The following is a 15,934-nucleotide window of genomic DNA, read 5'->3' as shown; positions in this document are numbered from 1 at the left end:
AACACGATCCTGAACCACATGATGAAAATATCACATCCTTAATTGACACATCATGAAGTAAAAAAGTGAGTAAAATTTGGAAGTACATATACTAGAACTCGTAATATAGTACAAAGACTGCAAAGGCTTCCCGCTCCCCTCTTACATGTGAAGAAAGAGGCATGCTTATGCATATGAACAGCAACACTCAACAATTTCAAATTTACACAATACACAATAGGATGTAAGCTTTGCATCTATTAATCAAATTGTAATTGTAATTCCATGACATACATGATGCTCGTTGCATTTTAAGCGATTTAGCTATGGATCATGGACAAGGAAAGGCGTTATCCTTCTTTCCAAGAATACAAATCATATCGACCATACCCCATGTGATGACTAGAGGAGGCCGGGGATTGTCCACCAACACAAAGTCGGTAACTTGGCATGCCAATCCCGACTTGCTCTACTCACGATGGATGGAGCTTCTAACATCTATACACCATTCATTGTTGTTTCAGCATGCGTAGTTATGTTCCCGTTCTCTACTATCTTTCCATTGATTTGGGATCTTGGCCTCTGGCAAACGGGACAGAGACATCTCGACGACATTAGCAAGAAGAAACCAACCATTGGATTATGATGTTGTAAATCTATTATACCTTCTCCGCAGGATCTCCAGAATTCCCATTCAAAAGTTTGTGGTTCTCCTCTTTAGTCTTGTTGTCCTTTGTCAATGGTAATGCCACCGGTCCCGAGCGGTCAGGCAATTCTGGTTTGAGAAATCCCAGATTATTAGTATTAGTATTTCCATAATCTTATATATATAGGGGCAGGAACAAATGAGAACAGGGTTCTCCTGTAAAAAGTAAGGACTAATCCGTCCACGAGGGTTTTAGTAAAAAAAAAAAACACGGGATTAATTTATAATTATTAAAAACTTTTAAGAGTGGGGCTCATTTTATAATTATTGCAAACTTGAAAGTTTAATAATGATAAGATCCTAGCCTTTGATTTCTCAAGATGGAGGGTGTGAATGTGTCCACACTTTTTACAGGGAAGGTGTTCTCACCTGAACCCTCCCCTATATATATATATATATATATATATATATATATATATATATATATATATATTGACTTGGAAGGGCAAGAGAGATTATTTCTGAATGCTAACCTGCCAATTTTTTGTCAATAAAGAAGACCACCAAATTAACAGTGTACCTACAAGAAAATTTTACGTGATTCAGATAAACATATAACGATTCAGTTATAGTACGCCATCTCAAAAGTTCACATGAGAGCTCAGTCAATAACCCCTCACCATGCCACCACAATGTCTACAGTGTAATGTTTGTGAGATGCAACAATCAAGAAGCTTTGAACAATAACAGCTAACCATGCACAATGCTTTACAAACCTGCACATCCGACAAAGCAATAATGAATTATTATAATTTAAGGCATGCAGGGAAAATATTTTTTTTTGGTTAGACCACGAGGCGTCCTGAGTAGGCCCGAACTGTAGCAGGCACCTTAAGCTCGTACCATACTCACTAATCCCAGTTCATAACAGGTCGGTCCAATTAAGGGGCAAAGTGTTGGGCATATTGGTTTTTCCATACGATGCAGGGAAAAAAGTTAAGTTACAAACTTATAACTCTATGCCAAAGTTTTCTCCCAAAGGAAAAAACAGAGTTCATCTTAATACAGCAATAAGTTCAATCATCATACTTTCTCGGTATGTCTTACAAACTTGAACCGACTATTCATCACAGCATTAGAATTTTACCTTTGTGTACCGTATTTATGATATGTCCGGACAAAGACAAGAGAGAATATCATATGAGATGAAAATATTAGATCCCCACAGCCATAAAGCACTCCCCGAGGAACTGCAATGGCAAAAATTCATAAAAATCAGCTTTGAAAAATATGAAATCAAAAATCAAAGGAAAAAGAAATCAGACATAACCAAATCACCTACAATTAATTACAAGAACTTCTATAATATTATCAGGACGAGGGAGTCTGGCAAGTTTTGAGCCCTGCCGTATTGCAGAAAAATTAGTATAAGAGATGCACTCACAGATATGAAGAGTGTAAACAACATTTTTATTTGGAAACCTCCAAATATCTCTAAGAACAGAATTTGTCCTTTACAGTTTGAGTACTTACCTCACGACAGTGATAATTTGGACCAGGAAGCTGCGTAGAATAGAAAGTAATGATCCGAAGGATTTGGCAAGCCTGCTCAAAGATTAGGAAAAATAAAACGTTTTACACCCACAATCGTAAATTCTTTTCCATCCTTAAATATTTTCCGACATTTTAGTCGAGTGAACAACTGTTTGCGGATTTTAAAACAGTTGAACCCAGAGCCCAAGTCATAACAATCATGTGGTGTATTATAAAGACTCTATGAATGGGTGAGCACTTGACTGCAAGAACCTTCTTTATAGTGGATAGATTAACATGCAAATATACAGAAAGAAAATACTTACAACTAAGAAAGCCAGGACCCTGCACCATATTAGAACCGTGTAAATCTTTTTGTTCTTGCAAATGAAAGGATGGAAAGTCCACTGCACCACAAAACAAACCACGTTTCTAACGACGAAACATTAAACTCGGACTTAATGCATGAAAACAAAGTACTGAGGATCTAGAACAAAACAGAAATGATAAACAGAAGTAGCTAATTACATAATCGAAATAGACATTTGAGGACGACTTACCAAGACAAAAGACAGAAAGATGAAGGAAAATACTGTCTCACTGATGTAAGCTTTGTCTGGACCAAGTTCCTGCAGTTATTTTAGGGGAAAAAATGGCATAAACATGCATCTTCCCTCAAAGTAGAGGCAATGTGAGAATTGAGATGTGAAATAAGTAGAACTAACCGGTAAAATAAAGAACCCAACATCTTGAAGTGTGGGTCCTGGGCGATGTAAGTAATGAACCCCTCGAGCAGCCAATCCATGGATGTACTAAATACAGGAAATATAATAGATGTCACGTCTTAGCCATCTAAACCACAACAAGAACAGGAAGAAATTGCAAAGAATTGAAGCATCAAAAGGAAAGTAATAACTGCCTGTAAAAGTTCAAGTACCACTACTTCAAATTGCTATGACAATTAATTCAAGAAACTTTCAATCGTAGACAACAACCTATAGCAAAAAATAGGCACAAAAGGCATAATGATCTTCTATAATCAATGTCTCGGTGTGGAACTTGAGCTTACCGGTCAAGATATGAGGTGTTTTTTGGATGCAAAAAAGTTACGGAGTAGATGCTAACAGAAAGGCATAGCTTATTGATAAAGCTGGGTATTCTCATCTGATCAAGAGAGCAAAACTTATACCATTTTACTAGTTTGAACGAGCTATATACAGTCAATTTCACAAACCCAACCTGCACCAAAGTTCAAGCACAATATTTACTGGTGAATTACTGCCCTTTAAATTTAGCCCAACCAATACCATCTAGCATCATAAATACATTGACAGAGCCTACATACATGCTTTACTAACTTCTTCAACAAAATTAATACACCCCAGTTAACAAAAAAAAAAAAAAAACTACTATTTGGTAGGAAATAAAGCAACATTAGAAACCTGAAAAACTAGACCGCAAAGAATATACTTCCAGTTCTCAGCAAGAAGGCTGATCTCCGTTGCAGTCTCTGAACAAACTCTCTTCCATAGCTTCTCTCCCGGACAACAAAAGCAGCCCGATCAAGAAAAGATGGGTCTTTTATGAGAAACAAATGAATAAAACACCAAAATATAGATAAAAGGTAAGAAGTTTGTATTTGAAGGCAAACCTTGGAGGCCTCACGACCAATGTAAAGTGACATCTTCTTCGTATGTGTCAATCACTACCACCACTTCCATATTAGATCACAAACATGGTCAATATCGCTCATCCTAAACCCCTTTCTTCCCCAGAAAAAAAAAAAAAAAAAAAAAAAAAAAAAAAAAACCGATTCAATTCCGAAACCCCAACTTCAAACCAATAGTCCCAGAACAAATTCCTTAAATCGGCTTCTGATTCTAAGACAGAATCCTAGGATTCCACTAAGAGTATTTTATGATCGCAATTGACAAATAAAATAAAATGTATGATCGAATATCCTAAATGGAAAATGAAAAAAAAAAAAAAAAATCGAATATCTGCAAGAATTCAAAATTCTGAAATGGGTAATTCAAGTTGAAAGTTGGGAACTTTATCGCAGAGTCGCAGATGGATAGACTGATCGGTGATTCCTTTTTTTATTCTCTCTCTCTCTCTCTCTAGATTTTGTGTTACAGAGAAGAGGGAGGGAACTTTACTCTCGCCTTTTTGGCCCTCTCTCGCAGGTAAGTGTTGTGTACTTCTTCTTCTGTCTATTGTCTGCTAACACGCGAGTTGAACAAGGAGAACAGTTGGGAAAGAGAGGGGAGACAGCCCGTTTGAATTACAGTGAAAAAACAAGAAAAAGAAGAAAATCATGCCCTTCTCTTGACTCTTCAACAATAAAATGGGAATTCATGAGACTAATTAAATGGAAAAATTGGACTTTTGCTCTCCAAAATATAGGATAACAGAATATTTGGTACATATGTTATAAGCCTAATTTTAATTTTTTTTTAAAGTTATCATAAGTAATACTTGGCAAATATTTGGTACATAAGCCTAATTTTAATTTTTTGAGTTATCATAAGTAATACTTGGCAAATATTTGGTGCATAAGCCTAATTTTAATATTTTGAGTTATCATAAGTAATACTTGGCATATTATTTGGATCACAGTTCAAAATGACGTCATTTTGATGTTAAAAACATTTCTTATTCTGCACGCGTGTTAGATTAATGAACATTCTGGGATAAGGTAATATATTTTAGGAGTTAAAATAATATACTTTATGTGTTATGTGTAATGTGTTAGAATAATTTATTTTATATGTGTTAGAATAATGAGATTTCTGAAATAAGATAATATATTTTATGAGTTAGAATAATGTACTTTATAGGTTAGAATAATGTATTTTATGAGTTAAAATAATTTAATTTACTTTGTGTTAGAATAATGAAATTTATAGGAATAAGATAATGTTTTTATGAATTAGAATAATATATTTTATGTGTTAAAATAATATATTTTATGAATTAGAATAATGTACTTTATGTATTTTTAGATTATGATTCACATAACTGTATGAAATAATGATTGGTAAATGGTAATACTTTCAACGTCCCTACTAATGAGTTTATCAAAATATACTATTATGTTTTTTAAAAATATCAGTTAATCATGATCATGAATAAAATATTATGTTAAATTTCTCTTTTTCTCCCACAAATTGTACTTCGAAACACAGACCATTAATTATATTAAAGTGATTCAAAACCAAAGAAATTAATGTAATAAATGTTAGTAGTCTGCATTTCTAGTCATTATGTGGGCTCTATTTGGTAACCTTAGCTGAAAAGTTATAAGCTCGAAGCTGAAAACTGAAGAGCTGTTAAGCTAACTATTATGATTGAAAGTGTTTGGTAAAATTAATTTTTTTGATAAGCTGATAAATGTAAAAAGACTAAAAAGGGCATCTTTATAAAATTTAAATTAGTTTGTTTACATATTAAAATTTAACATTTTATTTTTAAAAAAAGTTAACATTTTGAAATAAAATTATTAGCATAATCATGATCTAGCATCTCATAATGAAGTAGCAATATTGTTGCAAATCTCATAATAATAATAATAATAATAATAATAATAATAATAATAATAATAATAATAATAATAATAATAATAATAATAATAATAATAATAATAATAATTGCGGTGAAAGTTGCGGATAAAGGAGAAGAGAAAAAGGTTTTAATTGGGAAGGTTAATTATGTCATTTCTTTAAAATAATAAGGATAAAGATGGAAAAAAAAAAGTTAGGAAAATAGGAGCTTATTTTGAAACGCTACTTAAGGTAGCGTTCCAAAATAAACTCTTATTTTAAGCTAGGAGCTTATTTTGGGAACATTACCAAACAGAGCTTATAGCTTAATAGTAGCTTAAAATAAACTATAAGCTCCTAAATAAGTTTTGCCAAACAGAGCTGTCATATTATAAATCTTATACCAGATTGAGAATCTGCCACCCTAGCTAAGAGTATGGGCAAGCACATTTGTTGATCAATAAAACAGAAGGATGCTGAAACAAAGTGTCTAGCCAATTTGCGACAGTCCTCAATAACACAGCCATCATAAGAGAGATCCCGAGAGGGAACCTTAAGAGATTGATAGACATTAAAGCAATCAGACTCAATCGTGACTCGTTGCCAACCATCCTCCTTAAGTCAATATAGAGCTTCCCTAACCGCCAAATGAAGATAATCTAAATAGCATATTGGAAAAATAGCATAAAATGGCATGGAAAGTGGCTATATTATGGTACAAATATTAGTGGGGTTCACTTTTGATTTGGGTCGAGTCAAAGTGGATTCGGGTTCTTTGTAGTGAGACGAAGAGATTGATATATTGTACGCTCAAAACAAATAATGGGTGAATGAGAAGTTGATTCTCAAAATAAACTCATTTGAGTTGAAAAATGAAGGTGGACACTAGTCCCATGAATACTCTAGTGTCAGAGAGGAGAACTGCCCCAAAAAAACCTTCACCACGGTCAACAAAAACGGAAACGCAACATCAACTCTACAAAGCATCGAAGCATCGGTCAGCAAAAATGGAAACATCAACTCTACAAAGCAACGAACCATCCACCGTAACAGCATTCTGTTGACTCTAGTTAGGGGTGGAGATAAAAGAGGTATGAGGGGGCTGATGAATAGTACCCACAATAGAGGTTGAAGATTGGCTAATGACTGCCAATCACCAAGGAGACGTGTTATCGAGGTATGAACATTTGCCACCAGGTAGCTTTTATTGTTTTAGATAACGTCGTTCCTTGCCCTCTATACAGACCACAGAAGAGCTACAACTTTCCTCTTAGAAGCTTCATTGGAAGCTAAACATATGTCAGAAAGCTAATAAAGAAAATCCTTCCTGTGCGTAGAAGACAAAAGGCCGACGAACTGACTCGACCAGGCAGGAGTGGTTTGACTGCATTCCAAAAATAAATGATCCATGGATTCTAAATCTGTATTACATAATGGATAGATAGAATCAAGATCCACCCTTCTAGCAGCTAAGGCAGCACGAACTGCCAGTATCTCACGTGTGCAACGCTAGATGAAATTAAGATCATCCACATTAGTTTGGGAGAATTGGGGGATAATGTAAGAGTGATTAGGAGAGAGAATGTGGAAAGGGGAGAAAAAAAAAAACAAAAAAACCAAAATCAAAAAATCAAAAACGAAAAAAAAAAATAAAAAAACAAAAGAGTCAGGCGCGCCTGACTCGCCCTCGGGCGCATGCTTTGCACGCGCCCATGTGGGCTGGCTGCTGTGCGCGAAACGCGCACAGCAGCCCATGCTTTGTTTTTTATCTTTTTCTTCTTTTTCTTCTTTTCTCTGCCATTATTTCGAAATTTGCAGATGAATTCTCCCCTACATTAGCTATAAACTTGAAGTGGGAGAATTAATGCTGCAATCTCCCCATATTATCTACTGATGTAGATGCTCTAAGAAACTTGGACGGAATCTTCTGACGCCAAAGTTGAGACTAGGCAGAAAAGGGCGACACCCCGACATGGGTACTGGTTGACAACATCTTGTAGCCATTCCTCACTAAATACAGGCCGCGGATATCCCCCTCTAGTGCCATTGATTGTCATAATCAGGGGCAATGGGGATCTTTTGTTGGGCATCGATCGGGTTGGCCGAGACAGATTGCTTTAAATTGGAGTGTAAAACTTAAATTTCCGGTTTTACCTTTCATTTTAACACTAATTTAACGGCAAAGCTAACGGAAGACCATTTTGACTTAAAATTCAAAAGTTAGAGGACCACTTTGGGAAAATTAAAAGTCAATAGACCAATTTGAGAAAAGATCATAGTCGGAGGACCATTTTGAGATTTAACTATTTTTTTAATTATTAAAGGTTTTTTGGCAGCTAGTGCAACACATGAATGCATACAAATACGTACTCATTTCCTCACTAGGTTTTTCCTATTGAGTTTTTCTAGTGAGGTTTTAACGTGGCATGAGTATGATATAATAATGTCAAAAAGGGAAAAGTTGCATGTAAATACTTAAATATACTAACCCCAAATCCTGAAGATTATACAATGAAGGTTTATGATTGGTTATACTGAAGATTATGCACTGAAGATACAATTCCTAATAGAATATATTGTTTCCTACGTTCCTATTCGTACTATAATTCTCCATTAAATTCCTATTCGTAATACAATACAACAATATTAAAATTCCTATTCATATTCAACAATATTATTCCGCCACTGCTCCAATCGATCAATACTATTATTAAAAATAAAAGCCTCCTTTTTAACTTCCCGCCCAAGCACTTAATAATAATAATGTTAGCAGTAAAAAAATAAAAATAGAAAAGAATTCATAATTTGAAAAGGCATAATTGTCTAAAATTATTTCTACGTGTTATTTTACTATTAATCTAACTAGTAATTCACCCGCGCGATGCACGAAAAAAATTATGTTATTATAAATATAAATAAAAAATAGAAAAACTAAAATATTTTAAATTATTTAATATAATAATATTTTTGAGCTTCCATTGATCAAGTATTTATTATTTTTATAGAATACAAAATTACAATTAAAATTAAAATTAATATTAAAATTATAATTTTGTATGATTAATATAATCTCTAATTATGTGCATATTTAAATAAACTCATAGAGAGAATTTACATAATTACATTGATTTATTCTTAATTGTATTTCATCTATATTATAATTTTCACAATACAAATAATAACTAAGATAATTACATTTGGAAAGCAAATTTTAAATTTTGTATGTGTAAATTTAAACTCTAATTGAACACATTTTTTATATGATTATATAATATATAGCTATTTTATTTTTTAAAAGTATATTTTTTATATGATTATATAATATATAGCTATTTGATTTTTTAAACGTTGTGCTTTTTTTTTTTTTTTTATAATAATAAAGGATGTTGTGACATTAATTTGTAACATTAATTATTTTCCAAACCATATAGCTTTATTATATAAAGGATGAATATGAATACAAGGAAGATTTTGCAAAAAAAAAAAAAAAAAACACTTATTTATAATTTAGATTAAAATTATAAGTTGTTATTTAATATTAATCTAATGAGTATAATGAAGATTTACGAAAAAATGATAAAGAATCGGTTATTAATAATATATATCTATACTATTATTAAAAACAAAATCATCATTTTAAACTTTTCGCTCGAACACTTAATAATAAGGTTTGCAGTAAAAAAAAGAAAAATTGAAAAGAATTCGTATTTCGAGAAGTCATAATGTTCTAAAATTATTTCTATGCGTTATTTTACTAATAATATAATGAATATAAATATAAGGAAGATTTTTTCAAAAAAAATCGATTATTAATATTTTAGATTAAAATTACAGGGCGTTATTTTATTATTAATTGAATCAATTAATACTATTACCTAAAACAAAATCCTCATTTTTAACTTTCACGTCCAAACACTTAATAATAATAATGTTAGCATTAAAAATGGAAAAATCGAAAAAAAAAATTATAATTCAAGAAACCATAATGTTCTAAAATTATTTCTACGCGTTATTTTACTAACAATATAATGAATATAAATATAAGGAAGATTTTGTCAAAAAAAAAATCGATTATTAATAATTTAGATTAAAATTACAGCGCGCGTTATTTTATTATTAATCGAATCAATCAATACTATTACCTAAAACAAAATTTTCATTTTTAACTTTCACGTCCAAACACTTAATAATAATAATGTTAGCAGTAAAAATGGATAAATCGAAAAAAAAAATTGCAATTCAAGAAACCATACTGTTCTAAAATTATTTCTACACGTTATTTTACTATTAATCTAATGAATATGAATATAAGGAAGATTTTGCAAAATAAAAAATAAAAAAAGAATGTGTTATTAATAATTTAGATTTTTTTTTGAAGGTCAATCATGCGATTGTATAAATGAATCAAAGCCGAAATAGCGTCCGGTGGGATAGCATCCCAGTACATAGCTTGATCCTGTGTAAAAGCTAACGAAGCTAATGTATGCGTATGTAAATTAACCTGTCTAGAGACATAATCTAAAGTAATACGATTAAATAAAGACATAAGTGTTCTGCATTGGTCAATTGTGACCCCAACGTACGAATAAATCGGCGTGTGATGGTGCCGTATAATTGTAGTCAACTCCATGCAATCCGTGAGTACATTTACTGATGTGTTGTTCTGTTCAAGTAGCCAAGATAGTGCTTCCTTGTATGCCTGTGCCTCCGCCATAAGTGGTGAGAAACAAACTGGCAACTTGCCATTCTTTGCTGCCACAAAAGAGCCATCCGGCGCTACTAGTAATATGCCATACGTAGCCTCGCCCGTGCCGTGACGGAAGCCTGCATCCACGTAACACCGCAGACCCCCATCTCCTGGTTCGGTTGGTGGTACCGACGCCGCATCCGGCTGCGCGCGGTAGTCCTGGGCAGCACCGTATGCCTGAAGTGCTGCGGCTGCTGCTCTGGCTACTTGGGTAGGCCGCGTCATAGTCCCCTTCCAAACGGCTGAGTTTCTGGTTCTCCAAATATAGTATAACACCGCTACCATCAATCGGGTCTGTTCCTCCGTCAAGACCGCCAAAGCCCCTTTTAGCCATGATGTAAAAGAGTCTGCAATAATATTAATAATAGGCAATTGTGTTATATTCCAAACAAGTGTAGAATATTCACAGAGCACTAGAACATGTAACACATCTTCATGATCTAAACCACACATTGGGCATATTGGATCCACCTCTACCCTTTTAATAATCAAATTAGTGGTTGTTGGCAAAATATCACATATGGCTCTCCACAAGAAAGTCGTCCACCTGGGGGTACTTTCAATTTCCACATTGAGACCCATTTATCAAATATCACGGGGTTATTCTCATAGTCGCCCACAATACGCCTATAGGCATTCTTCACAGTATATATCCCCTTTGGGTCACCCATTCAATACCACGAGTCCTCGTAATCAGGACTAACAGGGATCATATTAATTCGTTCTACATCTTCAGGAATAAACAGGTCAGATAAAATATGTGGATCCCACGTATGTGTCTGTAAATCAATCAATCCTGCAACCCGTGCCTCTCTCAACTGCTTTGGCATTTCTGTTTGGATCAATGGGCTAGGACTATCTCGTAACCACGGATGTCCCCATATTAAAGTTGTCTGTCCATTCCCAATTCTCCTTCGCACCCCCGAGACCACCATTGCATGCGCTGCCATTATACTTCTCCAACAATAACTTGGGCAATTACCAATAGTGGCATCAGTAAAACTGGTTGTGGGATAATACCTTGCTTTATATATTTTTGCTGCTAGTGTTCCTGGGTCTGTTAGAAAACGTCATGCCTGTTTTCCCAACATAGCAAGATTAAAAGCTCTAAGGTCTTTAAAACTCATGCCACCATACTTTTTCGGGATACACAACTTGTCCCAAGCCTTCCAATGTTTCCCCTTTCTCTTCCATTCCCCCACCAGTACTTATTCATAGTTCGTTCAATTGTGTGACAAACTGCCTCAGGTAACAAAAAAACACTCATTGAGAAGGTAGGCATAGATTGCGCTACACTTTTCAATAATACTTCTTTACCAGCCTGAGTAAGCAACTTTTTACTCCACGAACCAATCCGCTGCCTGATCTTTTCCTCCACATAAGAGAAAACATCTCTCTTGTTTCTTCCCACAAAGGAGGGTAGGCCCAGATATTTTCCAAAATTGGGTGCTTGCACCACCCCAAGATAATCCGCTACCTGCGCCCTGTCACTTTCCTGGGTATTCCTGCTAAAACATATATTAGATTTATTATAGTTCACCACCTGGCCTGACAATTTCTCATACCTTGCTAGACATTGCCTTATAACTCCAGCCTCCTGGATATTCGCTTTAAAAAATAGGAGACTATCATCCGCAAAAAATAGATGTGATACAGGCGGTGCCCCTTAGCTACTCTGCATCCATGTATAGAGCCTGCTAACTGCTCATACTGCAATATCATCGAGAGAGCCTCTGCACAAATAATAAATAAATACGGAGATAGAGGATCTCCCTGTCTGAGCCCCTGGTTGGTTTCACGCACCCTCCTGCCATACCATTGACCATTACAGTGTAATTAACAGTCGTTACACACAGCATAATAAGTTTTATCCACTTCTCACTAAATCCCATAACTGTCAGCATCCTTTCCAGAAAGGTCCACTCCATTCTGTCATAGGCCTTTGACATATCCAGTTTCAATGCACTCCAACCCACTACACCACATTGTTTTCTGTTTAGATAATGCCCCACCTCAGCCGCCGCCTAGATGTTATCAGTGATAAGCCTTCCTGGAATAAAAGCACTCTGGGATTCTGAGATCAACCCCCCCATAAGCGTTTTCATCCTATTTGCTATCATCTTGGCCATAATTCTATATATGACATTACTTAACGCAATCGGCCTTAAATCTGCAACCGTCTCAGGCACCTCCTTCTTAGGGATCAAAACAATGTTAGTATCATTCAAACCATCGGGGAATACACAAGAATTCAAGGCATTCGTTATAAAACCAGATACATCCCCTGCCACCACCTCCCAAAACTGTTGGTAAAAACCCGGGTTTAACCCATCCGGGCCCGGTGCCTTATCTGGATACATTGAAAACAGAGCCGCTTTTACTTCGTCAGTCTCAAAAGGGCGGTCCAGCATCATGTTTTGCGCCGGGGTCACTCGTGGGGTTAGGACGCCAAATAGTGGATCATCACAGTTCAATCCATTAGAGGCAAAAATATTTTCAAAATATTTCAGAACAGTTGCATGCATAACCTCCCCCTCCACCCAGTCACCCGCATCACATTTAATACTTGAAATATAATTCTTTTTTTTACGAGCAGAGGCATACCTGTGATAGAATTTTGTGTTCGCGTCCACTCCGCGAAGCCAGTGCTGCTTAGCTCGCTGTCTCCAGAACACATCCTCCTGGATCTCAATCTGTTTCAGGGAATTCTCAATCTGCTGGTACTCAGCTAGGGCCGCCGAATCTCGCCTATTCCGAATGGTATTCTGCCTCTGTTGTAGCTAGTTAATCCGTTTACCAAATTTATGGAATTGATCTCCTCCCCACCGCATTAACTTCTCTCCACACAACCGCTGACAATATAGCAATCCTTCCGTTCTTCCCTCCTGCCAGGACGTTTCCACCACTTCTTTACACCCTTCATCTAACAACCAATCCATCTCAAACCTGAACCGCCGCGGCCCCCTTCCCCTAGTCATACATATTGCATTAATACTGAGGAAAATAATCGAGTGATCCGAGGCCCGGGTCCGTATGTTCTCCAGCCATGCGTTCTCATTCATTACACCCCAAGCATTCGTTATCAGGGCCTTGTCCAGCCTTTCCTCTATCCAATTCGGCGTCCCTTTTCCCTTCTCCCATGTAAACTGGTGACCTCTCATTGGCATTTGCATTAAACCACAGCCATCCACAGCATCTCCAAAACCCCGTAACAGGCTATTAGGGTATGGATTTCCCCCCTTCTTCTCATGTTGATAAAGGAGATTATTAAAGTCCCCTATCACCACCCAGGGTAACAAGGATCTATTCTTCAGAGTGCCCAGCAAATCCCAAGTCTCCTCCCGCCTATTTCGCTCCGGGATACCATATATACATGTCATGCGCCACAACTTATTAAACAAATTAACTTCCACATCTATATGACTCTGTGAGTAACTCAATAGTCTGACCGTATTATTCTTCTTCCACAAAAGCGCCATTCCACCACTCAACCCATCATTATCGACATAAAACAAACCCTCATACCCAAGCGTAACACGGATCCGTTCCACATGTATCCGTGGCACCTTTGTCTCCATCAAGAACACAAAATCCGGCTTCTTACTGGACGCTAGGCCCACAATCTGTCGAACTGTGCGTGGATTGCCTAAGCCACGACAGTTCCAACTTAAAGTACTCATGATGATGGACGGGGCTAGGTACCAGCTCCCGCCATGGACAAGTTTTTTGAGCCACCTTGCATTGTGACATCACCCGTATTACCCATATCCTCTACCCTATCCTCCTGCACCTGCCTTCGACGCTTCGCCGACGCAATCACACACTCCTCCGCCACTTTTCCCGCCCCCTCCCTTTCCTCCAAATCCACTATTGCCGTGACACCCACCGGTTTCCGAGGCACCATCGGACGCGGACGCCCCCCTACCAGTACGAGCCAGCTATCCCCAACCGCTCTAGGAGCGCTTCGGGATCCACCAACACGCATATTCGGACCATACGGGTACCGTTCCAGTGGTATTCCTGCTTCCCTTGCATGAATGCAAAACGTGTGTAGGTGTCCCATGAAACCACAAAAATAGCAAAACTTATGTAGCCGTTCATACCGGAAAGTGACCCATGCAGTAGTCTTGTCCCGCTTCATTAACTTCATCCCCCTTTGTAAAGGACGATCAACCGGTATGGATACCCGTATCCGATGAAAAGTTAGCCACGGAGCCCCCTCATAACGGTCATCATGCTTAATAAACGTGCCCATAAAGTTTCTGGCCTGCTCCAAGATAGCTTGCGTCGTATATCCCCTGGGCATATCATGTAGCTGTATCCACATATCAATCGTATTCAATTGGACATCCCCCGGCAACACACCTTCCCGGACCTCCCGACAAACCAACGCATTATTCTCAAACGCCCAGGGACCACCATTCAAAACATAGTCCATGTCCGTTTTATGAAAGAAAACGAACAAGAATAAACCTCTCTGGATCTCCGTAACCTGCACTCCTCTGACCGGCTGCCACACAGATGCGAGAACCTGTCTCATAAAATCTAGCTTTACCATCTTCTGCGTGAGGAATCGTCCAACCACTTTCCATGTTTCCTCCTCCTCTCCCACCTCACTACCGTCCTCTCCGCCCACTGCTGGAACGAAAGCATCGGCCTCCTCCTCCAAAGCCCATTCCGCCCAGCGTTCGGTAATCACCGCCACACCAGCCTCAACGTCCGTCGCAACTGCCGGCGTTGGAGGTCGAATGTTGACGTCGTTCTGCCGCTGCACACCCCGGCCCTCATCATCGAACAAAACCTGTATATTCCCGGCCATTCGACCGAACGGATCCTCCGGCAACCTTGTGAAAACCTAGAAACCCTAATATGTAAGCGAAAACCCTAGATGTATTCTAGAGAGAGAATGAACTATTAGTAGGTAAATCAACTTAAATTGTCTAATAATTTAGATTAAAACTAGCTACAGGGTGTTAATTTACTATTAATCTAATCAATATATATAAGAATAGATATTGCATTATAATAGAGTTAATAGTATTCAGAAAAAAATCTAATGAATATATATAAGGAAGATTTTGCACACAAAAAAATTGGAAAAGAATCGGTTATTAATAATATATACTCTATACTATTATTAAAAACAAAATTCACCATTTTAATTTTGCGCCCAAACACTTAATAATAATAAGGTTAGCAAAAAAAAAAAAGGAAAAATGAAAAAGAATCCGTAATTCGAGAAGTCATAATGTTATAAAATTATTTCTATGTGTTATTTTACTATTAATCTAATGAATATAAATATAAGGAAGATTTTGCAAAAATAATGAAAAAGAATCGGTTATAAAGTGCAAAATACGTATAGAACCTGAGAGTTTTTTCACTATCAGCTCATTAGTTCGAAGAAAAATAATTTTTTAAAATATGGGTCAAATTGGTCACTGATCTATACACAAAAATACAATTGAATGATCAACTTTTAAAAAA

General features: G+C 36.5%; 1 protein-coding gene across 2 annotated transcripts; it reads right to left on the bottom strand.

Moving 5' to 3' along the window:
• Positions 1-201: 201 nt before the first annotated feature.
• Positions 202-4,142, bottom strand: LOC109157851 (phosphatidylinositol:ceramide inositolphosphotransferase 1). Of its 2 annotated transcripts, none has more exons than XM_019305689.1 (12): positions 3,810-4,142; positions 3,601-3,690; positions 2,884-2,970; positions 2,719-2,787; positions 2,485-2,565; positions 2,159-2,230; positions 1,968-2,028; positions 1,773-1,875; positions 1,306-1,401; positions 1,159-1,205; positions 645-754; positions 202-583 (listed from the first exon to the last, which is right to left on the bottom strand). In XM_019305689.1, the coding sequence occupies exons 1-12, from the start codon at positions 3,840-3,842 to the stop codon at positions 500-502; spliced, it is 933 nt and encodes a 310-aa protein (XP_019161234.1). In that variant the 5' UTR covers positions 3,843-4,142; the 3' UTR covers positions 202-499. The 2 variants fall into 2 exon arrangements, with proteins under 2 accessions (XP_019161234.1, XP_019161233.1); XM_019305688.1 differs by having other exon boundaries at positions 202-561.
• Between the last annotated feature and the right edge of the window lie 11,792 nt (positions 4,143-15,934).

This window comes from Ipomoea nil, unplaced genomic scaffold, assembly GCF_001879475.1.
Source record: "Ipomoea nil cultivar Tokyo-kokei standard unplaced genomic scaffold, Asagao_1.1 scaffold2792, whole genome shotgun sequence".
In the NCBI taxonomy this organism is placed as follows: Eukaryota; Viridiplantae; Streptophyta; class Magnoliopsida; order Solanales; family Convolvulaceae; genus Ipomoea; species Ipomoea nil.
Note: the sequence above shows the minus strand (reverse complement) of the source record. Positions and strands in the feature narration are given on the sequence as shown.